The sequence below is a fragment of the Megascapheus bottae genome, chromosome 2 (assembly GCF_031878675.1).
Source record: "Megascapheus bottae isolate mThoBot1 chromosome 2, mThoBot2.hap1, whole genome shotgun sequence".
NCBI classification, from domain to species: Eukaryota; Metazoa; Chordata; class Mammalia; order Rodentia; family Geomyidae; genus Megascapheus; species Megascapheus bottae.
Window position 1 is genome coordinate 21,552,906 of NC_143510.1, and position 26,066 is coordinate 21,578,971.

The window sequence follows — 26,066 nt, forward strand, 5'->3', positions numbered from 1 at the left end:
CCTGAAGCAAACTCCATGAGAAAAGGGTTTTGTTATTGTTGTTTTTGTTCATCAATGTGATTTATTTTGGACAAGCCATGTTTCAAGAGCTTAATCACAGGTAGTTAGTAAATGCTGATCCATTGGTGCGTGTATGCAGAAGGCTTTTGTCTAGCATGAACTAGTGCATGTCATGTGCTATCACAGCCACAACAGATCTGAAGCAGTAAATGCTTCAAGGGATGACATGAAAAGGTCAGCCAGGTATCAGTGGCTTATGTCTGTAATCCTTACTAATCAGGAGTCTGAGATCTGAGAATCACAGAAAATATCCATAACACCAAAAAGAAAGAAGAAAAGAAAAAAGGAGCATGTAAGAAGGGAATGAAGGAAAGAAAGAAAGAGAAAATAGAGGGACAGTGGTCCATGCAGGTGATGGGGACAATTTGCTACAATTACGCTAGCCACAGGACTCTCTGAGCGGTACAGTGTCCTAGCCTGGTCGAGAAAACGATGACTTTTTTCCATGTACGCCTTTTGTTCAGGCCACGGCAAGAAGACCAAACGTTGTTCATTCTTTTCTGCAAAGATGTGGGGTAGGAAGAATATGTGGATGAAGTTAAGGAAACATTCCTATCACCAAGTATCGCTAAAACAATCCTGTGTTCTAGTACAAGACCTCTGGGAAATAAGCACAGATAGAAGCCCCAGAGGCCATCACATGTTCGTGGGTGTGTGTCCTCTTACTCTCCAACATGCCCATTTTTCCAGTCAGTGTTTCTGGTCTAGGGGCCAGGGTTGGCCTCTGGAGCCTTGGAATCTGCAAAGAAGGCTCAGTCATCCTGACCCTCCTGTTGGCTTTGAGGGATCTCTTATTTTGGGGTGTTTTTACAATGGGCTTGTTTGGAACTAGCCCCTGTAGGACTCTCTATTGAGGTCAAGGGAAGCAAGGCTGGAGACTCCAGCCAGCAGAAAGCTAACCCAAAATGCTCAAAAGCACATAAACCCTTTGCCTTTTGCTCTGTTTTTTCCCCCCTCCTTGTACATGTAGAAAATTACACAGTGGAGGTGGGCGGGGTGGGGGGGGGAAGTGGTTCTCATGTGAGATGACCAGTCCCTGGCTGCCTATTACAGAATGTTGTCTTCGTATTGTTTTTCATTTCAGGCGGAGGAGTCCTGTAAATGCAATGGCTGGAAAAACCCCAATCCCTCCCCTACGCCCCCCAGAGCCGACCTACAGCATATCATCGTCAGCCTCACAGAATCCTGTAGGAGTTGTAGCCATGCTTTAGGTGAGTTCTTCAACCAGCTCACCCACTGCTCATAGGGTTCTGTGGTGAGCCCAGCAGGATGCTCTTTACCTCTCTGTGAGGCTGGCAGCCATGCTCTTCCTGGGTACATGAATGAGTTTGTTGGTCACAGGATTTCCTGTGAGACATACTCCTGTGTTGTGCAAATTCACTTTTCTTCTTCTTCTTCTGGGGCTTGAACTCAGGACCTGGGTGCTGTCTTTTAGCATTTTCACTGAAGACAGATGCTCTCCACAGCTGCACTTCTGGCTTTTAAAAGCTGGCTCGTTGGAGATAAGAGTCTTGTAAAATTTGTCTGCTTAAACTGGCTTTGAACTTTGGTCTTGAGATCTCAGCCTCCTGAGTACTTTGGGTTAGAGGCGTGAGCCCACTAGCCCAGTCCCAGAGCTGTGCACAGAGCCCTTCTCTTCACGAGAGATAGTTTGGACTGAGAGATTGCCAATAAGGTGGAACATGACAACTGACTTATTTAGACTAAGTGACAGGTAACATATCCTGACTCTAGGATCTCCAATCAATTTCAGGGTTGAAACCTTGGCTAAGTGGAGATTTTTATCTTGGCCATCACTGTCACCACCACCAATATCACATCATCGTGGTGATTATTATTTTCTGGTCTTCAGAATTGTTTTTTCCTTTTTGTGGGTCATTGTTATTATAGGGCTAGGAATTTGGCCTAATGGTAGAGTGCTTGCCTAGTATGCACGAAGACCCGGGTTCGATTCCATGGTACCACATACACAGAAAAAAGCCAGAAGTGGTGCTGTGACTCAAGTGGTAGAGCTCTAGCCTTGAGAAAACCTAAGGACAGTGCTCAGGCTCTGAGCTCAAGGCTCAGGACTGGCAAAATAAATAAATAAAAATAAATAAATTGTTATAAAGGTGATGTACTTTTTAAAAAAGTATTCAGAACTTTTTTTTAAGTAGTCAGAACAGAACCATCTGCTTACAATTTACTGATTTTATGGCTGGTCTCTGAGAGAGTAGACTGAGTGCCTTTTAGAATTGCTTCAGGAAATCAGATGCAATGAAAAGCTGGGCTCAAGAAACACTTAAGCAGCGTGCATGAACTAGGTTTGGTATTGAGGGGAAATCCTGTTATCCCACATCAGCTGATGAACATTTAAAAACAGGATCTTTATCTTTGCAAATTGTCTTATCCTTGCACAAAACACCCATGAATGCCAGAGGAGATAGAAACTTACAAAAATCAACCCACTTTATTTCCTTTGAGACGAGCTTTGGAAACATGATGCCCTAAGTGCCAAAATAGGATTTTAAAAAAAATGAAGAATTAAAAAAAAAAAGTACAGATTTTCTGTTTTACAGTGGGTGAGGATCAAGCTTAGACAAACCCTCAACCAGTGATCACATACATACAGCTAACCACATGCAACCTTAAAACTGGCAAATCCATGCCTTAAGTTTAACTCACATACAGATTAAGATGTGCCCATGAGTTACATGAAAAACATGATTATAGACTTATTTCTGATACTAAGGAATGAGGAAGAACCTAAAGGTTGTATTGTGAGTAATGCTATTATTAAATTCAATATGGCTGGGTTAATCTGATGAATGTACAGTACATGCAGGTGTGAAATACCTAGGTTAGTCCCCTTTGTACCATTAATAAACACTAATAAAATATCAAATATGCCTGGGATTTGTGTGTGTGTGTGTGTGTGTGTGTGTGCATGTGTGTGTGTGTGTGTGTGTGTGTGTGTGTGTGTGTGTGCGCGCGCATGTGAGTTAGTCCTGCAACTTTAATTTAGGGCCTGGGCACTGTCCTTAACCTTTTTTTGCTAAAAGTTCTCATTCTACCACTTGAGCCACAGCTTCATTTATGGCTTGGATTAGTCCCTCCCTCCCTCCCTCCCTCCCCTCCCCCTCTTTTTCTCTCTTTCTCTTTCTTTATCTCTCTCTCTCTCTCTCTCTCTCTCTCTCTCTCTCTCTCTCTCTCTCTCTCTCTTTCTCTCTTTCGTCCCTTTCTTTCATGGTTAATTGGAGATAAAAGTTTCATGGGCCTTCCTGCTTGGGCTGGCTTCAAACCTCCATCCTCAGATCTCAGCCTCCTGAATAGCTAGGATTACAGCAGAAGCCACTGGTACCTGGCTGGTTTATTATCTTAAAACTGAAAATGTCTGCATATTTCAAATACACTGGTCTTGGTATTCCTGTTGGAATGTTAGTTATTAGTTTTAGAATAAATGTTCTTTGTGAGACTCTTCTTCCACCCCCTTCCTTGAATAAAAAGCAAACGAACAAACTCTGTTATAGGTGGTTTCAAATATGCAAAGATAGGAACAGTGGAACAAACTGCCCTGTGCCCCACCCCGAGCTTTAAGGATTACTAATACTTGCTGTTTTGTTTGATCTAAATTCCCCCCTCTCCCCCCATTTTTTTGCCAGCGTAATTTAATCAGATTCCAGATGCATTATCTCATCCCAGTGTTGCAGATCATTTCCGTGTCCCTCATGAAGTAGAGGTTGAGATGTTGGAAATTTTGGCAGAAATCATGGGAGTCTAATGGTCTCCTGCTCCGGTGATAGACACCGTTCTGTTTCCATGTAGGCGCTTGTGACCTTGGATAATTTACACGCCAGCCATGGTCCTCAAGTGTCAATATGTAATGAATGCTTCTGGGCTTGTCAAAACAGAACATTCCAGCTGCTCGGTTCTACGGATGAGACCATGTATACCTTCTGCCCCAGCCATACCGCTGTGTGTGTGTGTGTGTGTGTGTGTGTGTGTGTGTGTGTGTGTGTGTGTACTTGTGCATTTTGACAATGCCGGGGGCTTGAAACTCAGGGTCTGGGTACTGTCCCTTAGCTGGTGTTTTACCAACCACATCTCCACTTCTGGCATTTTGCTGGTTAATTGGAGAGAAGTCTCTTAGATTTGTCTATTGGGCCTGGCTTTGAACTATGAGCCTCGGATCTCAGCCTCTGGGGCAGCTAGGAGGTGGTTAAACATCCATCAACACCCAGCTCATACCTGCTTTCTTTTCTTTCTCTTGACCTTGATCTCTGGTTTTCTGTGATCTCCTGTGAGTTAGGTTCATCCCAAATACCCCGAGGCCTGTTGTGGTAAGTTGCCATGCTTCTGTGTCATAGAAGACAGGAGAGAAATGGTCTGCTCAAGTGGAAAGAGCATTGAAATGTGAATTAGGCCATAAGAATCTTGGGCCTGGACACACAATTTATTTACCAAATGACCTAACCTTTTTATAGTTCACTATCTTCATCATAGAGTGAAATGATTAGACCTGTGCTATACCACACACGTCTCTGACCAACAGGCGCTAGCCCAGGAAGGTGGCCTATCTAGAGGGAGACACATGCAGGTGCAAAGCAGGACACATGATGCCTTATCAGTGGTTTTTTTGTTTTGTAACATTAAAGTGATAATATTTAAGATATTCAGTTAATAAAATATTTTTATCAAACCTACTTTTACATCTTCCTTCCTTCCTTCCTTCCTTCCCTCCTTCCTTCCTTCCTTCCTTCCTTCCTTCCTTCCTTCCTTCCTTCCTTCCTTCCCTCCCTCCCTCCCTCCCTCCCTCCCTCCCTCCCTCCCTCCCTCCCTCCTTCCTTCCTTCCTTCCTTCCTTCCTTCCTTCCCTCCTTCCTTCCTTTCTTTCTTTTTTTTCGGTCCGTTGTGGGTCTTGAACCTTGGGCCTGGGTGTTGTCCTTGAGCTCTTCAGCTCAAGGCTACCACCCTACCCCTGGAGCTATGGCACCACTTCCAGTTTTTTGGTGATTAATTGGAGATAAGAGTCTCTTATCTCCAATGTAAACCATGATCCTCAGATCCCAGCCTCCTGAGTAGCTAGGATTACAGGCATGAGCCACTGCATCCGGTGTTTTTCTTTTTAACTTAGATGTAGAAATGTATTTATGTCCCACTGCAGTGGAATAGAATTATACCCGAACTGTGTAGAAGATGAGGCAACTGCTAGTATCCACACAACTGTAGAGCATAAAGGAGACTAGTTACGTGCATGCTTCTCAATCCTTTTTCTTTGCCATCACACCACAATGTCCTCACATCCCTCCCTCCCTTCCTTCTTAATCTTCCTTCTGCCTCTATTCTAACCTAACTCTGGTTCCCAGTCCCTTTTGTTCTGGTACTGAACCATGAATTAAGGGCTTCTGCTCTCATTCTGCTTTTTTGCTGCTGCCCTACCACATGAGCCACACCTCCAGCCCAGCTTTTTTGCTGGTTAATTGGAGAGGGAGTCTTACGAATTTTTTTGCCTAGGTTGGCTTTGAACGTCCCTTATTCAGGTGTCAGCTTCCTGAATAGGTAGGACTATAGGCATGCATTACCAGCATTGGAGAGGTTATTTCTTGAATACTATAAACAGAACATCTCTTGTACTATTTCAGACATTTAAATCATTTTGACAGGAAGTGGTGCTGCGGCACAAAGTTGTAGAACGCTAGCCTTGAGTGAAACAGGTCAGGGACAGCTCCTAGGTCCTGAGTGCAAGCCCCACTACCAACCACCACCAACAAAAAATCATTTAGGCAGATTATATGTGGTATAGCAGGAGTTTCAGGGGTAAATAACACTGGTGATTATTTTTCCTGCCCAGCTGATATGTCACTTCTCTGTCATGAGGTTCTCTTGACTCTCCCTCTCAAGGCCTCTCTCCAGCACTCTCTGAATTCATCCTTTCCTTTATTTCCTGGCCCTGCCTTCTGTAGCTCCACATGTGTCATTCCCACTCTTGCCCACAGGGCTTTGCCAGGAATTCTTGATGGAGTCTGGTCACATGCCTCTGTTTTGCCCATATCACTTTCTCCTGACCTCAGAGTAGAGTCCAGTCTCCATGTGCGTATGCTGGCCCCTTCCTGTCTTCTTTGCCTTCTGAAATCTCAATGCCAACGTTGCATCTCACCATAAGGCTGCTCCAGGTTATCCAAACGTTTTCTTGCCTCCCCTGCTTTTCCTTCAGGGAATCCTACCTGTCCCACAGGGTTTTGCAGTGGCTTTGTGGGCGCTGTGGTGCCTGTTTCATCTGATGTCATCATAATTACCTACCTGCCTGCTGCTGTCAGCATGATTAAGGGCTGGTTTTTCCTCTAGGTCAAAATATATAGAATTCCTTGGGTGTAATTTGGTTTATTCTTTTATTAACACATAATCACTGAATCCAGAAATGCTCTTAAGAAGCTAGGCAACTATAATCCCAGTTGCTTAGGAGGCCGAGATCTCAGGATCACAGTTCATAGCCAGCCCAGATAGACAAATCTCAGAGACTCTTATCTCTAATGACCCAGCAAGATGCTGGAAATGGAGGCATAATTCAGGTGGTTAAGCATCAGCCTTGAGCAAAAAAGCTAAACAAGAGTGTGAGGCCGTGAGTTCAAGCCTCAAATGACTGTAAAAGAAAAACTGCTCAGAAGAGCAGCGGAGCAGCACGGGGCCTGGTGTGGTATTGAGAACTCCACACATGGCTAACTTGAGCTGACATCTACTGCATGTGTAAAATGTACACCAGTTTTAAAGACTTTCTTTCTATGGCAAAAAAAAAAAAAAGCAAGTACCTATTTCATAGAGGGTACATGACAGTGATACTACTTTATTAGGCTAAATAAAATATATTAGTGAAGTGAATTGTAAGTATGCATGTATGTTTTTGTGTTGAAACTGGGGCTTAAAATTCAGGGCCTGGGAACTCTGTTCCTTAGTTTTTTTTTTTTGTTTTTTTTCTGAAGGCTGGTGCACCACTACTTGCTTTACTTTTGGCTTTTGGATAATTAATTAGGGATAACAGTCTCTCAGACTTTTCTTCGTAGGCCCTATTCAGATCTCAGACTTCTGAGTAGTTAGGATTACAAGTGTGAGCCACCGTGCCTGAATATATTTACTATTACATTGCTTGGTTGTGTTGAAGACTGAATCATGTGTTAAGCACATAACTTACTAATGAGCTAAACCTCCAGCTCTTCTTTCACATTTCTGTTAGGTTTTATGTATTTATTTATTTGCCAGTCCTGTGGCTTGAACTCAGGGCCTGGGCACTGTATTTGAGCTTTCTCAAGGTTAGCACTCTACCACTTGAGCCACAGCACCACTTCCGGCCTTTGCTGTGTATGTGGTACAGAGGAATTGAACTCAGGGCATTGTGCATGCTAGGCAAGCAATCTACCACTAGACCACACACCCAGCCCATTAGGTAAGTTTTTTTTTTTTTTTGCGGGGGGGGGGGGGGGGGGGTGGGGAGGGGAGAGTGGTGTCCTGGGGCTTGAACTCTGGGCCTGAGCTATTCAGCTCATGGCTACCACCCTCCCCTTTAGTCACAGCCCCACCGCCCCACTTCCCCTTTTTTAGTGATTAAAGAGTCTCACAGTCTTTAGTGCCCAGGCTGACTTTGAACCTTGATCCTCAGGTCTCAGCCTCCTGAGTAGCTAACATTACAGGCTTGAGCCACTGTGCCTGGCCTTGTTTTATTTTTAAAAACAGTTTTCTGCTGCATTGTCCAGGCTGGCCTTGTATTCTCCGTCCACTTCCTTCAGCCTCTCAAGTGCTGGGGGGAACAGGCATTTGCCAACATGTCTGGCTTCTCTTGCCTTTCTTTTTTCTTGTGGAACTAGGTTTTGAACTCAAGGATGCATTCTTGCTAGGCAGGTACTCTATTGCTTGAGCCATGCAACCACTGCCCCCTCCCCAATCTTTTTCTGCTTTTAGTTATTTTTCAGATAGTGTTTTGGACTTTAGCTCATGCTAGCCTTGGACCACAATTCTCCTGATCTCTTATTCCCAAGTAGTTCAAATTATAGGCATGAAGCATTGCACCTGGCCCTTAGAAACAAACAAACAGACAAAAAAAAACCTCAACCAGCTTTTTTTTAGTGCAAGTACTGGGATATTTAAAGTTCCATTGTGGTTTCTATTCTATTTCTTTTAGGACTGCTTATGTCTAATGGGCTCTTACTCTTAACTCTGCTCTTTCCTGCATTTCAAGTCTGTTATTACAAAAGGGAAACCACTGGGAAATGATCACTCTCTTACATATTAGTCAGTTCAGCCAGATTTACTGCAGTCATGTATTTTACCTCTTCAAGCTTTGACCTCAAACACCCATGAACAAAAACATGTATTTGAGCAGATCTCAGACCTATGGACTCTGCCATTTGCTTCTGGTACAAAGGAGGAGGGACATGTCAGTGTCTTGTGCAGTGGATACCCATTCACAGGGCAGGGCTTATGGGGGTACATGGAGCCAAATCTTACCAAGGGTCACAGCACATTGTAACAGTGAGCTTCCTGTCCCCAGCCAGGCAACAGCTGCACAGTGATTCTTGGCATCAGGAATGCTTTTGGCTACACTGTGGTAGGTCCCCTGGCTGTTGGCAAGTCTGACATGGCAGGAGAGGTGTCCAGGTTCACCTTCCAGGAGAGATGTTCAAAAATAAAAATACTCAGGCCTCCCGCAGACCTCTGACTTGCACCTGGCCTCCATACAAAATGGATGCTGGCCAGACTTGTCCCACAAGAAAGGGGACCTTTCACAGACCAGGTTTGTTATAATTGTTTATTGATTGCATGAGCGTGCGTGCGTGCATGTGTGTGTGTGTGTGTGTGTGTGTGTGTGTGTGTGTCTGTGCACGCTGCTCCAGGGCCTTGAACTCATGAGCTTTTTTTGCTCAAAGCCAGTGCTCTACCACTTGAACCACAGCTCTACTTCTGACTTTTTGGTGATTATTTGGAGGTAAGAGTCTCTTACATTTATTCCTCCAGGCTGGCTTTAAATCATGTTCCTCAGTTTTTAGCCTTCTGAGTAGCTACGTTGAGTATCTGGTTCCCAATTTATCTTAAGATAATTCAAAACCAAAAGAGGGAGTCTATATATCCTTTCCTGAGGGAGGCTTACCTATTGGTAACCGTCTGACTTATTTGCTTTGCTATTTGCTTTCGGTTGTACACAGATATAGCATAAAAGTATATTTACGTTTGTGCATGAATATATTATATGTGTAGTCATATGAGGCCTTTCTACCCTTCTCTTTTTATTCTCTCCTTCCCTGACTATCGTGTGCTTTTAGGGTTTGAATTCAGGGCCTTGTTCTTGCTGGCACTTTATCACTTGAACTAAACCTCTATCCCTCAGTTTGTTTTTTTTCCCCTTTCTTTTTTTTTTTTCAGAGGCTCATTCTTTAATCTTTTTTTTTTTCCCCCTTCCCTTTCTCCTCTGAAGATCCCGGTGACAACTAAACCTCTATCCCTGAGTTTTTTTTCTTAAGGTTATAAACTTTTTCTTGAGGTCTGAAGGAAGTGTGTGGTAGGCAGATCTTATTCTAGAGACAAGTAGATCAACAGTTTCCTTACTTTCAAAATAATTTAAAATTCTTTTTTTTTGCAGAATAATTTGTTACTTACAGAAATTATTTAAGATTTTGCTTTTGTCTTAATAGAATTTTAATGTCTTTCCAGTGGTAAGCTATAAGACAAGTCAGTAGACAGGTGGCAGTGACTCATTACTGTTATCTTAGCTATTCAGAAGGCTGAGATCTGAGATCAAAGCCAGCCCTGCAGGAAAGTCCAGAAGACTTTTACCTCATTAAACACCAGAAAACTGAAGTAGAGCTGTGGCTCAAAATGTTAGAGCACCAGCCTTAAGCAAAAGCTCTCAGGGACAGCTCTCAGGCCCAGAGTTCAAGCCTCCCCCTATCCCCCCCGCCAAAAAAAAAGTTTATTTCTTTTTGGATAATACCTTTTTTTCTTCCCCCATTTTTGGTGCCAGTCCTATAGCTTTCTCTCAGGACCTAGACAGTATCACTTAGCTTTTTCCTCTCAAGGCTAGTACTCTCATGTGAGCAACTCCTCCACTTCTGGCTTTGTGGTGTTAATTGGAGATAAGAGTCACTCATGGACTTCTGTCTGGGCTGGCCTCAAACTGTGATGCTCAGATTTCAGGATCCCATGGTTAAGCCACCAGCATTGGGCTATCTGATATCATTTGAATACGAAAGTCCCCGTCCAGTGTTAGCCTTGAATAAGGAAGGGTAGGCTTAGCAATACTGAGGGCTTCTAATTTTAAGTAGATTTTGTGAGAAGATGGGAATCTTACAGGGATTCAGACAGTTTGCCTTACAGACTCAGCTATCCAGTCTAACGGGGTAAAGAGAATGCCTTCCAGAGAGAATTTCCGGTGTTCACATGGGGGCCATTGGTGGTTTCTGGATGACTTCTTACTCAGGCTCCTTGGGTCTTGGCTTTAGCTGCCCACGTTTCCCACCTGGAGAATGTGTCAGAGGAAGAAATGAACCGACTCCTGGGAATCGTGTTGGACGTGGAGTATCTTTTCACCTGTGTGCACAAGGAGGAAGATGCAGATACCAAACAAGTGTATTTCTACCTGTTCAAGGTGAGATTGTCACATTTTACAAGGCCTGACTCCTCAGTCTTCAGGTGTGTTCAGCCTCCATGTGTCAGCGCATGGGGGTGAAGACTCTGGGCTTGCATTGGGCCTGCTGGATTTGCTATAAGGGGTGTGTGTGTGTGTGTGTGTGTGTGTGTGTGTGTGTGTGTGTGTGTGTACTGGGAATGGAACTCTAGGCATAGGTGCTATTCCCAGCTCTTTCCACTAAATACTGGCACACTACCCCTTGAGACCCACTTTCACTTTGAAGGTTTTGGTTGTTAAGCAGTGATAAGAATCACATGAAGTTTCCTGCTTGGACTGGCTTCAAACCACAGTCTTTGGATCTCAACCTCCTGAGAGGAAGTTAGGATTACAGGGCTGAGACACTGGTGCCCAACTCGGAATTTTTTTAAATTATTAAATAGTTGTCTAAAGATGACACAATTCTATAAGTCAGGTTATGAATACAGTGCAAATGCAGTCGTATTCAAGGCACATTATGTAAAAATTGAACTGTGGAACCTAAAGATAGGGATGGGAGCTAGAAAAATGCTAGTGGGGGAGAGGGAGAATGATAGAATGGAAGACAATGATCAAGAAGTAATTTTTTTTAATTTATTTTTTATTTTTTAATTTTTTTTGCCAGTACTGGGGCTTTTGCTCAGGGCCTGAGCAATGTCCTTTGACTTTCTCAAGGCTAGCGCTCTACCATTTGAGCCACAGCGAAACTTCCATTTTTTTTCTTAATTGTACTAATAGGGTGGAAGACAAGACTAGAAGGGAGAATTCTAGTTTTTAAGTTTTGGAGAGTTATTAGACTATTAATGAGAGAGAGAAGAGGATGGGAGAGGAAGAGAGGTGGACACTGGAACATTCCAGGTGATAGCTTGTTGACATAGCTGTGAGGCCTGGCCCTGAGTCATCAGATTGAAGCCTGGCAGGGTCTTACTATTCAGAACTTCTTTGGGAAAATATCTTAGTTGAAGAAAAACAAGGTCTGCATGGCTGCGGCTATTATTTGTGTTGGCCCTGAGCTCCTGGCAGCTCCTGGAAGCAAAGGTGGCGTCAGGCTTTCCATCCTCTCAGCTTCCTTGGTTCCTAGCCAGCCAAGCAAGGCCAGAAACCATTGCCCTGCCTCAGAGTTTATTATTTTCTCTGTTTCTTTCTTTCTTTCCTCTTCCATGATTGAATAACAGTATAACTGTATACTATATTTTCCTTAAAGAACATATCCAAATTGTACTGTATTCCCCTGTGCGCGTGCTCCCCCCCCACCTCCTCGGTGTGCGAATACTGGAGTTTGAACCCAGAGCCAGGGGGCTGTTTACTCAAGACTAGTAGTGCTCTACCATTTGAGCCACAGTTCCACTTCCAGCTTTTTGGTGGAGATAAGAACCTGGGCTGGCTTTCATCCTCAACTTTCAGATCTCAGACTCCTGAATAGCTAAGCTAGAGCTGTGGGGCATGTGACACTTATAGCTTTTTGGTGGTTACGTGGAGAAAGAGATCTTAAGGACTTTCCTTCTGCCTCAGCTGGCCTTGAACTGTGAGCCTCAGATCTCAGTGCTTCTCTTTGGTTTTGAGTGGTTAATTAGAGATTAGAGTCTTAGAGGACATTTCTCCACAGGCTGGTTCTGAATTATGATTCTCAGATCTCAGCCTCCTGAGTAGCTAAGATTACAGGTGTGAACCACCAATGCTTGCCCCCCCAACCTTCATTCCTTCCTTCCTTTTTTCTCTTTCCCTGCCCTGTCCGGTCCTGCCCTGCCCTTCCCCTTCCCCTTCTCTTCCCCTTCCCTTCCCCTTTCCTGCCAGTTCTGAGGCTTAAACTCAGAGTCCCAAGCTCTCATGGCCTCAAGCTCTCATTTAGACTTTTTTTTTTTTTTTTTTGGCCAGTCCTAGGGCTTGAACTCAGGGCCTGAACACTGTCCTTGGGCTTTCTCAAGGCTAGAGCTCTACCACTAGAGTCACAGCACCACTTCCAGCTTTTTTCTATGTATGTGGTACTGAGAAATCAAACCTGGGTCTTCGTGCATGCTAGGCAAGCACTCTACCACTAGGCCAAACTCCCAGCCCCGAATTTTGCTTTTTAACTAAAGGCAAAGTCTTGTGAACTTTTCTGTGGATCTGGCTTTTAACCTCAATGATCTGATCTCATCTCCTGCATAGCTAGCATTAGTGTCTTGATCCACCTGGCTATGCCTGGTCATTCTTCAACCTGAGGATTCATCAGTTTCCTTTCACTCCCTAGAAAATGGTGGGTTTGTTTCATTTTTATTAAAAAGGTAGCAAGTGGGAAAAATAGTGAAAGATCTAAACAGATACATGACCATCTTATAATTGGTCTTGTGTGAGGCATATAACAGGCCCAAGCTGAGGCTGAAGGAAGAGCATTTCAGTCCCACACTTGTTTTCAACTTAGTTCTTGGTAAGTGGTTCTGTGTTCCCTTTTCTTTATTTCCTTTCTGAGGGCTCCAAATTCCAGTGGCAGGAGTTAAGAGCAATGATTCTGTTTGGTGGGTTTCGAGTGATGCCAGAACACTTGGCCTGCCTTCTGCGGATGGAAGAGAAATGAAAATAGACTGCTACAGTCAGCATTGCTTACAGAGGGCCTGGCAGTCTCTTGTGCCCAAACTGGCAGAGCCTGAGCTGGGTAGAGATTTGCATTATGCATAAGACATACAACTACTGTAGCCAGCTCCTTTTCTTGTCATCATCATTATGATCATGATCATCATCTTACGTAGTTATAGTACAGAGGGGTTTCATTCAGTTCACTCTGTCAGTGTGTCAATGCATCTTGATCCTTGTGTTCTCAGGGGATCTTAGCTTTTCCAGTGTCTAAGGGAGACACACACCAAGCTTCAGGGGGTGTCTGGTGGCAATCTGGTACTTGGTCCTGGGTGCTGTAGGTGGCTCAAAATCTAGCACCTTGTAACAGTGGTTTTGGGCATGAAGACACGTTCGCATGATCAAATCGCTTGCCTTTTTGATTTAAAGGATTTATTGACATATGATTAAGATAAATAGAATATGGTGACTTCTTTAAAGGCTGTATGTACAAAAGAGAGAGAGAGAGAGGGAGAGAGAGGGAGAGAATTAATTTTTTTTATTAAGCATTTTTTTATTGTAATTAGTAAAAGGGTTACATGATATTTGCCAGATAGAAGGTGCATTAATTCACATACATTGATACCCTTTCACATGTCTTGGTACCCATTTCCCTCCCGAGAGAATTAATTTTTAAAAATGATTCCTTTGCAGCTCTTGAGAAAGTCTATTTTACAAAGAGGAAAACCTGTGGTTGAAGGATCCTTGGAGAAGAAGCCCCCATTTGAAAAACCCAGCATTGAGCAGGTAAAAAGATGAGAAGCTGTTTTGCTTTTGTTCTGCTTTGTTTTGTGCCAGGACTGGGTCCTGAACTCAGGGTCTGAACAGTGTCCCTTAGCTTTTTCACGCAGTGCTGGACCTTCTACCTCCAGCATTTTGGTGGTCAATTGGAAATAACAGTCTCATAGATTTTCGTGCCAGTGCTGGCTTTGAACCTTGATTCTCAGAATTCAGCCTCCTGAGTAGCTAGGATTGAACATAAGAGCCACCACAAACGGCCTAAGAAGCTATTCTTTGGTTGAATGCTGCTATCACCCTCTCCCCACTTCCTTTTTCTTTGTGGAGTGCTGGGGAGTTAACCCAAGTCCTTGCAGCTACTAAGCACGTACCTCTGAGATACAACACTGCGGTGAAGATTCTAGACTCCTCCATGCCCATTTACCTTCCAGTTTCCATCTTAGCTTGGAGATGTTCACCAAAATCTGCAGAAATTATCTTGTACCTTTTGGATCATAAAAGTGCACACCTTATTTTTTTCATGCATTTTTATTGTAATTAATAGAAGGGTTGTATCATATTCATCAGATAGAAGATGCATTACTTCACCAATACTGATACCCTTTCTCATGTTTTGGTCTCCATTTCCCTCCTCCCACCCCTGCCCCTCATGTTGTTTTCTCCCCTCCACTATCCGATTTCAAATAATCAAATAAGCATATATACAATATATCAGATAACAAGGTGAAATACTGTAACAATATGAGATAACCAAGGGACAGCAAAAGAGATGTGAGATAACATAGTACATAAAGGACAACAATCATTCATTATATGGCTTTTGTTTCTATATCCTAGAGGTCCTTTCATTTAGCGTCATACTATATGGCCTTATGTATCTAGGTTTTGCTCTATTGTAAATCTCTGCTAGGAGAGCCCAAGGTTTCTACTGATCATGACAAATGAAGGAAACCATTGAGCCTATGTTCCTTTGAGTCTGGCTTACTTCACTTAATATGATTTTTTCTAAGTCTTTCCATTTCCTTACAAATGGGGCGATGTTGTTCTTTCTGACAGCAGCATAGAATTCCATTGTATATAAATACCACATCTTGTTGATCCACTCATCAACTGAGGGGCATCTGGGTTGGTTCCATATCTTTACTGTGGTAAATAGTGCTGCAACGCACACCTTATTTTTTAAAAAAATGGTATGTTATCTTTCAAAGTTGTAGACGTAGAATTCAGGAAATGTTTGGGAAAGAATATAAATTACAAAGGCCCAGTAGCTAGTAAGAACTTTGTCTCCTTTATCCCTTTGTTTAGCACTGTCTGAGAAAAAAAAAAGCCCTATTGAGTGAATGTTTTGGCAATGTGAAAAATGCTGTAAGTCTAGCAGAAAGCATAAGACAAGAAATGAGAGTTTGCCACTAGAGATTGACTTTCTGTCCCATTATGATTCTGGGAAGGGAGCCACTTACAGAGAAAGTCAGTTTAAATGTGTAGATGTTTTCTGTGACGTGTTGTGGGAAGATGCCTGGTTATTTTAATCTTTGTTTGGCAAAGTGAATCTCAGAACACTCAAGACTGAAGAAGAAATTCTTCTTCCCTCCCTCTTTCTTTCCCTCTTTCCCTCCTTTCCCTCCCAGCCTGTCTCCTTTTCTCCCTCTCCCCTTTTTTTCCTTCCCTCTTTTCCTTCTTCTTCCCTTTCTCCTTTCTTCCTCTTCTCCCTTCTTCCACTGCCCTCCACCCCTGCCCACCCTTTTGTGGTGCTGGAGATTGAACAAAGGACCTCATTGAAACTAGCCAAGTGCTTTGTCACTTGAACCACCCACACCCTTGACTCCTGGATTGATATATTGATATACATTTCTTTTTTGGTGCTAGTACTAGGGTTTGAAATTAGGAATCATGGCTCCCCTCCACTTCCCCCCAAAGCAGCTTTTTGCTGGTTATTTTGGACATGGACTCTTTTTCCTCTGTGGGCCTCAAACCTCAGAGTAGCTTTGTTTGAAAAAGTGCTTAACTTTGTGTAAGATTTTTTTTTTCTTGATAATGCTTGCTGAGACCAAAGGAGTGGTCTAGCTTATATAGTTCAGGTTGGCCTGGAACGAAGATTTTCCTGCCTCTGCCTCATGAGTTCTGAAACTACTGGTATGTGTTACTATGCCTGGTTACAAATTTCAGTGGTTTAGTTAAATTTTTACAAAGAAAAACTTTATAATTATCCAAGAATTGTATTATATATTAGTGACTGTGCTGATACTATAGTAAAAATTATTCTTTGGAACAGTCATATTTTATTGTTTAAGAGATTTTGAATTTTTCAGTCCAGGTATTGGTTTGTTTGCTTATTTTTGTTAGTTTTTCTGCTAGTACTGGGGCTTGTACTCAGGGCCTAGGAGCTGTTTCTTAGCTTTTCCACTCAAGGTTGGTGCTCTTCCACTAACCACAGCTCCACTTTCAACTTTTTTGTGTGTGCGAGATTAGTTGGAGTTGAAGAATCTCATCAATTTTTCTGTCCAGACTAGTTTCAAACTGCAATCCTCAGAACTTAGTCTCCTGAATATTTAGGGCTATAGGCATGAGACACAGAGAGTTCATGGTTTTTATTGTTATTTTTGCTTAATTGCTTCAGGATTGGAGCAAACACAGAATAACCACTCTTACTTTTTCTATTTGATCCCTTTTCTACACTGACCTCAGGCACGATTCTCTCACACCATAGTTGTTCCCTTTTAAGACAAGAGAAGGAAACTTCCTGAATTAAAACAAAAAGCAAAAAACCGATCTGTTCTTTAGTGATAATCACCAGTGGTGCTTGTTATGGGGTCAGGAGGTGGGGATTCCACATTCCTCCAGCCCCTGCTCCCCTGGGTGTGGATGTAGGTGTTTAGAGCCATGTAATTACGTACCTTCAAGAATAATTTGCTCTGCTTTCCTTTCAGGGTGTGAATAACTTTGTACAGTACAAATTCAGCCACCTGCCCTCCAAAGAAAGGCAAACCATCATTGAGTTGGCAAAAATGTTCCTAAACCGCATTAACTATTGGCACCTGGAGGCGCCATCTCAGCGCAGACTGCGATCTCCCAATGATGATATTTCTGGATACAAAGAAAACTATACAAGGTAATCCAGTGACAAAACACTTCTCTTGGGGCAGCATAGAGCATGTGACAGGAAGGAAATTACTGTTTGCCTCTGCGAGTGGAAAGCTGTCCCATTATGATGGTGACTCCAGGAATTTGGACAGAATATATAATTAAGACTTTCAGCTCCTACTTTTCATTCATGTCACGGTGTTCTAAGGGTCATGAATGAACCATTTCTCCTCCTTCTCCTCCTTCTCTTTCTTCTTCTTTGTCAGTCCTGGGGCTTGAACTCAGGGACTGGGCACTGTCCTTGAGCTTTCTTAAGGCTAGTGCTCTACTGCTTTAACCACAGCTCCTTTTCTAGCTTTTTCTGTTGATGTGGTATTGAGGAATTGATCCAGGGCTTTGTGCATGCTAGGCAAGCACTCTACCTCTAGGCCATATTCCCATCCTGGACCATGTTTCTTTAAACAGTGTCACACCATACAGTAACTTTTTTTTCATATGTTTTTTTTATTGTAATTAATAGAAGGGTTACATTATATTCACCAGATAGAAGGTGTATTACTTTACATACATTGAGCATTACTTTACATACATTGATACCCTTTCTCATGTCTTGGTCCCCATTTCCCTCCCCCCACCCCACCCCTCATCTTGTTTTCCTCCCTTCCCTATCCGACTTCAAATAACCAAATACACACATATACAGTATATCAGATGACAAGGTGAAATACTGTAACAATATGAGATAACCAAGGACAGCAAAAGAGATGAGAGATAACATAGTACATTAAGGACAACAATCACTCATTATATGGCTTTTGTTTCTATATCCTGGAGGTCCTTTCATTTAGCATCATTCTGTATGGCCTTATGTCTCTAGGTTTTGCTCTATTGCAGATCTCTGCTAGTAGAGCCCAAGGTTCTACTGATTATGACAAATGAGGGAAACCATTGAGCCTATGTTCCTTTGAGTCTGGCTTACTTCACTTAATATGATTTTTTCTAAGTCTTTCCATTTCCTTACAAATGGGACAATGTCGTTCTTTCTGACAGAAGCATAGAATTCCATTGTCATACAATAACTTTTAAATGGCTGGAGCCATGGCTCAAGTGGTAGAGTGTCTACCTAACAAGTACAAAACCCTGAGTTCAAATTGCAGTACTGAGTCTATTTTTTTTTTTAAAAGGTGTTTGAAAGATTTGTTTCCATATGTGTGCTTTAATATTTGCAGGGATAGGGATAGAACATGGCTGTGCATGTACTAGGCAAGCACTCTACCCCCAGTTACATATTTAATATTAATTACATGCAGAAATGACAGCATTTGTGATGTATTGGATACCCTAAGTAGCTAGGATTATAGGTGGGGTCTACTGATGCCTAGCCACAATAACTCTCATGTAAGTTAGATAGCAAGTCTCTCAAAGATAGTTTTTTGGGGGGACATATTTCGACAAGGTTAAATCCTGTCAAAGCCAAACCTGTAAATGCTTTTGCAACTCTTAGCTGAGAAAATGGTTGTTGCATCAGAAAACAAAGCATAAACGAGAAGCAACAAGGAGATGCACGGCTTCATTCTAGAAATGAAGGTAAAGTCCTGAGCTGGTGGCTCATACTTGTAATCCTAGCCACTTAACAGACTGAGATCTGGAGGACTGAGGTTCAGAGACAGAAAAGCTCTGGGCAGGGTCTGGGCAAAAAAGTCTGGGAGACTTCACTTTCAAAATAATCAGCAAAAGGCCAGGCTGGAGATATAACTCAAATGATGCAATTCAAGCAAGCAATTCCAACAAGCAAGAGGCTCCAAGTTCAAACCCCAGTACCTCCAAAATGAATGAATGAATGAATGAATCAATCAATCAATCAATTAAGCTGGGTGCTGCCTCACATCTGTAATCCTAGCTACTGAAGAGGCTGAGATCTGAGGATCACAGTTTGAAGCCAGCCTGGGCAGAAAAGTCCCGGTGAGACTCTTATTTCCAATTAACCATTCAAAAACGGGAAGCAGAGCTGTGGCTCAAAGTGGTAGAGTGCTAGCCTTGAGAGGAAAAAAAACCCAACAAAACCAACAACAACAACAAAAAAACAACTCAGAAACAGAACAGTGCCTAGGCCCTGAGTTTAAGCCCCAGGACCAACAGACCAAAACAAAACAAACAAAACATCCCAATCAGAATAATGATATATAACAGTATTCGGAAACTAACCAGGATATAAGTTGTGCTTATAAATAATTAAGGAATAACTAACTAGGCTGTGAATCACTGTGTTTGTGGCTGCATGCAGTCTAGTTAGGGCGTATGAGTTGGTGGAGACCTTATCTCCTTATTTCTCCATGTTAGGGTCCGTGGTCAAAGGAACGAGTCTGACACAAAAGCGGAAGTTGGCAGTTAAGTTAAACAGAGTTTTATTCCGAATCTAGCATCGAGAATCATACTGACCGGTCAGGGCGGCCTCTAAGATGTGAGGGACAGAGTGACCCCGCCTGATCTTACAGGCTGCTTTTATAGACCCCAGCCATGTGGTTGGGCTGGCCATATACAGGTGGCCAATGGAATTCAGCATGGTTGATTGATGGCTGGGGCAACCACTGACACCTTTGCTGTTTGAACTGACCTATCATTTCGGTGGGCTTCTGGGGCACTGTTCTGATGACAAAGGAAGGGGAGGGAATTCCCTGGCAGGCCAAGGGGGGTGGGGTGGGAAGGAATTCTGGTAACTCCGCATGGCTTAACTGCTCTTGTAATCTGAGCTGTTATCAGGGATTCTGCAGCCCCCGCCTTAGGTCAAGTCCTCCTTTGTCATAAAGATGGGAAATGCCTATAGGGGATGGATTTTGGGGAAGTCAAGAAAGGGGTCCCTTCACTCTAGCCTTTCATGTCTTCCAAGTCTTTTGAGCTTTGGGTTCCACAGACATGTGGTACCAGGGACCCACCAGGTGTTGGGAAGACATTCCTCATTATTTCCTCCCACAGCCTTGTTTTCTAAGTTATTTTAGAGGTCAAGGTGGTAAACTACGGTCTTAAATGGACAGTGAATCAGGAGTATAATTTGAATATCAGGTCAGAAGCTAAGATAATAGGGAAGAGATGGCAGAGGAATCGTTTACAACCCAGAATGGGGAGGTGGCTCTGAAGGTGGAACCGTTGGCCAGACCATGGTGAAGAGAAGATGAGAGGAACTGAGATGAATACGTGCTGATAACTTCTGACGTCAGCTCAGTTCTAGTGGAATAGAACCCGAAGTTCCTGTTAATAATAAGAAAATGTTGTTTAGGCTGCAGGGCCCCTGTAAACTTAGTCTTGGTGGGTAAGAGAAGCTCAGCATTGCCTGTTGACTCAGCTTTGTCATTTACAGCACTAGAGGCAGTTAGGACAAAGGACGCTGAGACGTCCCTAAGAAGTCTCCTGTTCAGCATTTGCATGATAATGGGGTGAAACTGGATTCTGAGGGGGGGGGCGAATGATTTCATTACCTAGCCAACTAGGGAAACTTCATGTTAAAGAAATCAGCCCATGGGCCGGGAGTTTGGCCTAGTGGTTAAAGTGCTTGCCTAGCATGCACGAAGACCCGGGTTCGATTCCTCAGTACCACGTACATAGCAAAAAGCTGGAAATGGTGCTGAGGCTCAAGTGGTAGAGCTCTAGCCTTGAGAAAGTCCAAGGACAGTGCTCAGCCCCTGAGCCCAAGCCCAGGACTGGCAAAAAAAAAAAAAAAAGAAATCGGCCCAGGCACAAAAGTCCTTGAGGCTCTTATTTCCAGTTAACAACCAGAAAATCAGAAGTGGTGCTGTGGGTATTGAGAATCTGAGGATCATTGTTCAAAGCCAGACCTGACAGGAAAGGGGAGGGGATTCTTTTTTTCTTTTCTGCTAGTCCTGAGTCTTGAACTCAGGGCCTGGGCACTGTCCTTGGACACTTTTTGCTCAAGGCTAGTGCCCTGCCACTTGAGCCACACCACCACTTCGGGCTTTTTCTGAGTGTGTGGTACCAAGGAATCAAACCCAGGACTTGTGCATGCTAGGCAAGCACTCTACCACTAGGCCGCACTCCTGGCCCGTGGAGGGGATTCTTATTTCCAATGAATCACCCAAAAAAACCTGGAAGTGGAGCTGTGGCTCAAGTGATAGGACATTAGCTTTGGGCACAAACGTTCAATGACAGCACCGGGACTAGCATACACACAAGAAGGTAGATTGAGCGGAAGTAAAGGGAAAATAAATCTTTTAAAATAGAAATTAACTCTATAAAATGTGTGTGTGTGTGTGTGTGTGTGTGTGTGTGTGTGTGTGTGTGTGTATCTGTCTGTCTGTCTGTCTAGGTACATACACATATACTTCCACAAACTGATGTGGTTTTAGGGGAAAAAAATCTGGGCAAATATTTTCAGCTTCTTGAATTTCATCATGGTGTACCAGTTTCAACCTGAAAAGAAGGTGTGGATGGTAATATGGTTTATTAAAATACACCTGGATGAGAAGCTGGAGGTATAGCTCAAGCAGTAGAGTAAAAAAGCCAAGCACAAGAGGATAAAGACTGGAGTTCAAGCCCTAGTACTGGGACAAAAAACCAATCAGACCACAAAAAAAACCTCCAAAACAACCAAAAAACAAAACAAAACACTCCCCCCCCCCAAACAAAAACCACCTGCATCAACAGAACCTGCTAGAAAAGAATGGTAAATAGTGTTAGATATTGAGTCATACAAAGCTTCCAGCGAGTTTTCATAAGAATACAGAGCACGTTAGTTTTTGGTAGCGATGGTAGTCATTGCTCTCCCTGCGCTGTTACTGGGCTGAAACTTGGGGCTTTGAAGCTGTCATTTAGCTTTCTTTTTCTTTTTCTTCTCTCTCTCTCTTTTTTTTTTTTTTTGCTCAAGGCTAGGGCTCTAACACCTGAACTACAGCTCTGCCTTCAGGTCCTTGCTTTGTGAAGTAGGGTCTGGCACCATGCACACAGCACTCATACTTGGGCATCTACATCTGAGAACACCATGAGGATACAAGAGAAAAAAGTAGCCTGGACTCCAGTTCAGGATTCCTTATTCAGAATGCTTAGAATTTTACAGGGTTTCAGACTTTTAGAATGGTTGCTAAGGATTACGGGTTGATCCTCCTTAATCTGGAAAGTTAAGACGGCTCAGATTTTGAAATGTTTCTGACTTCAAAGCTCTACTGTTTAGTCTGTACTAAGTAGCCTGTTCCCAGAAGTAATTCTGGGGAACTGAGAGTGTCCAATTAATTCTGGAAAGTGGGAACTTTTGTACAGCAAGCAAAGGAACAGCATTCAGAGTTTGCAATATTTACATTTTTAAAAAGTTGCATATCCTTATGATGTAGAAAAATCATATTTGAACAATCAGGAAATAGCATATAGAAGCTGTTTTCTATTAGCCATACAAACTAAAAGGAGCTATAATTTCCTCTCTTTTAAAGTCCTGAAATCATGTATTCAGAGAAAATCTTTTCCTAAGATTAAGTCTTTGGAGGAATGTGTGTGCCCATAACATTCTCATTTCCTTCGTTGTGTCAAGACATGTATATACACGTCAGTTTATTAAAAGCAGCATCACCCGTTATGGGTGTTGACTCAGCCTCTGTATCTTATCTATTGTGTACTTGACAGATTATAGAGAAAGATTAATCCTAGAAGTGAAAACAAGACTGAAGAGCATAAGTTGGTATCTGTAAAACGACTCAGAGGAAATGAATGGGAAAGAGGATTTGAAACATTTCACTAGATAATATCATTCTGTGCTGTTTTCTCTGACACTGGGAAGAATGAATGGCCTCTTATGTGCTTTTGGATAAAATATGAGTTTTATGATAATATTTATGATCTATAATTTCTGTAGCAGAAATACCATCAGTCTCAGATCACTGTGGACCTATTGGCAGATGGAAAATGCTTTTTTTTTTTTTTTTTTTTTTTAAAGCTAGTCCTGGGGCTTGAACTTGAGGCCTGGGCACTGTCCCTGACCTTCTTTTGCCCAAGGCTAGCACTCTACCAGTTGAACCGCAGCACCACTTCTGGCCTTCTCTATTTATGTGATACTGAGGAATTGAACCCAGGGCTTCATGCATACTAGGCAAGCACTCTACCATGGAGCCAGAGTCCAAGCAGAAAATGTTCTTTAGGTTCTAATGCAGCAAATAGATACAGCTATGAGTCATAAATAAGAGTCTCAGACATTTCTCCCTGGCCTCGCTTTGAACCACTATCCTCCGATTTTAGCCTCTTGAGTAGCTAGCACCTGGCTTACCAGTGGTTAATTTCTGAATTACAGAATATAGTAATTCTATTTCTAGGGCTTTGTTTTGTTTTTTCTATCAAGATACTTGTTTCTGATGTGACAGGATACAACATAACACTTAGGATTCCCACTTCAGTATTATGCACTTTAGATGTTAATTATAAAAGAGAGAAGAGTTGAGAGAAGAAATAGAAGTGGTAGCAGGGTTTTAAGATTGTGAACGTATGCAGAGGCAAAAACACTAACCACCCTAATACCTAGGGAGAACAGGAGTAGTGGACAGAATAAGATTAAAAACCAAAAATCCCAAACCTAAAACAAGGCCAGTTAATTTTGCTCCATTCTTTACTGAAGGGTTAAAGTTCACTGAGTGCTTCCTGTCATGGCTTGGGCTCAGTAGCTTTCCCACTTAAATGAGGAGAGGTGGTAGTTTTTGCAAAGGATCCCATGAGTAAAAAGTGACTTATACCTGGTCTCAGGGAATAAAGGTCTGTGTGATACCCTTTCCTGACAAGATTTCACTGATTTGGGCCCACCATCTGTGCTTGTACTGTGGTATATTATCGCATGTTCTTCCATCTTGAACTCTTACAGAACTTGAGTCAAAGTCTCCCATTGGCTAGCATCTGTCGTCGAAAGGGGCTTTCTAAATTGAATGGCTTCTGTGGTCCATATCCTTCCTGTGGTTAGATGTAAGAACCCCTTAAGGAGCCCCTGTGGTCTGGACATCGCTGCAACCCTCTGCAAATGCCGAACTGCGTTTTTGACATTTGAGTCTGAGTTGTTGCAGTGGAAGCTTATTCCTTCCCGCATTTTATGCCAAGTTTTTGACAGTCTTTTGACCGTAGTGATAGCTGAGTGCTGAGCAGGCATCTTAAAGCAACTTTGCATTTTACTTGGGGCTAGGTAGCAGGATTCTGCTTCCCTCCTCCAAGGAGCATCACACAGAACATCTTTTCCAGGACACCTCATTTAGCATTCCACAAGCCCAGTGACATGTTGTCATCATGCCTAGTGTCTAGGTAAGGAAGTGGAGACTGAAGAACATAAAGATTCCCCCAAAGAAGGTAGTCACTTATGTGGTAAAGTGGTCATTTGAGCTGAGGACTTGCTGCCTGGCAGACTCCGCTCCAAGTATTAATGGGGGCAGAGGGAGGGGGTGTGGGCAAATGAATCTCACCCCTTTTCACCAGCTGGTGTATATCATGGTTGTTCTGCTGTGGTTAGCTGTGTCTAGAGTCGGATGACCTGGATGTTGGGGAGATACTGATGGTACCTGTCTCTTTTTGTTGCAGATGGCTGTGTTACTGCAACGTGCCACAGTTCTGTGACAGTCTACCTCGGTATGAGACCACCAAGGTGTTTGGGAGAACGTTGCTTCGCTCTGTTTTTACCATCATGAGGCGACAACTCCTGGAACAAGCAAGACAGGAAAAGGACAAACTTCCTCTCGAGAAACGAACCCTAATCCTCACACATTTCCCAAAGTAAGGGAGAGAACTCTTGATGTTGTTGGTTTGATTCTAGAATTTGAGGTCGCAAAACACATGCACAAAAGATGGCATAAATAATAAAGTCCGGAACGATAGACAAGCATCCAAGGAGGAGAGAGAAGGGATCTTTAGTCCCTTTGTGAATCTTCAGCGAATCTTGTCTTCCACCTCCCTAGTGTTTTCCCCTCAAACCTGGACCATTTCATCTTATGAGCTGCCATTTTGTTTTAGGTGTATCCTTACTGAGGCTTGAACTCAGGGACTAGGTACTTAGGTTTTTTTGTTTTGTTTTTTGCCAGTCCTGGGCTTGAGCTCAGGGCCTGAGCACTGTCCTTGGGCTTTCTCAAGGCTAGAGCTCTACCACTTGAGCCTCAGCATCATTTCTGGCTATTTTTCTATGTATGTGGTACCAAGGAATCGAACCGGGGTCTTCGTGCATGCTAGGCAAGCACTCTACCACTAGGCCAAACTCCCGGCTGGTACTTAGTTTTTTTATTTTTACTTTTTGCTCAAAGCTGGTACTCTACCACTTAAACCACAGCTCCATTGCCAGAAAACCAACATAGGAGATAGATGACCCAAGCATTTTAGTGTTTTCCGAAGCACCTAAGCCAAAGGTTTTTTTTGTTTTTTGAAGTTAAACAGTTTTATTCCCTGCCTAGCACCGAGAATCATATTCTAAGAGGTGAGTGAGAGAGCGACCCCACCTAATCTTACAGGCTACTTTTATAGGCCACCAGCCATGTGGTTGGGCTTGGCCATACACAGGTGGCCAATGGAATCTCCACATACTTGAGTGATGCCTGGGTTGACCACTGACACCTTTGCTGTTTGAACTGACCTATCATCTCTGTGGGCTTCTGGGGTACTGCTCTGAGGACAAGGGGAAGGGAAGTAGTTTTCTGGCAGGCAAAGGGGGTAGGGTGGGGGAGGAACTCTGGTAACTCCACCTGGTTAAGCTGCTCTTGTAATCCGAGCTCTGTTATTAGGGAATTTACAGCCCCCAGCTAAGCCAAAGTTTGAATGTCACCCTAAATTATGTTGTGATTTCTGGGCATGCTAATAAATTCAGTGTCTGGCTTTCAGTTGGCCAATGTTTCTTTCCAAAATATTAAAGCCATTTTATATTTATTTCACCAGTATAGTTTCCACATACATAGGCTTTTATATTTTTATGTGATAGTTGTCATTCTGCCAAAGGTCAAAGGACAAAGAGGTACCCCTACCAC

At 42.9% G+C, this 26,066-nt stretch overlaps 1 protein-coding gene across 1 annotated transcript in view; it reads left to right on the top strand.

The window, feature by feature from the left end:
- The window catches only part of Kat2b (lysine acetyltransferase 2B), an 83,807-nt gene that overhangs the window by 24,911 nt on the left and 32,830 nt on the right, over positions 1 to 26,066 (top strand). The window contains exons 2-6 of the mRNA XM_090322057.1: positions 1,145 to 1,271; positions 10,523 to 10,668; positions 13,930 to 14,022; positions 16,941 to 17,122; positions 24,640 to 24,831. Of these exons, the coding sequence (XP_090178183.1) occupies positions 1,145 to 1,271; positions 10,523 to 10,668; positions 13,930 to 14,022; positions 16,941 to 17,122; positions 24,640 to 24,831 (740 nt within the window). The remainder of the gene's footprint in view (positions 1 to 1,144; positions 1,272 to 10,522; positions 10,669 to 13,929; positions 14,023 to 16,940; positions 17,123 to 24,639; positions 24,832 to 26,066) is intronic.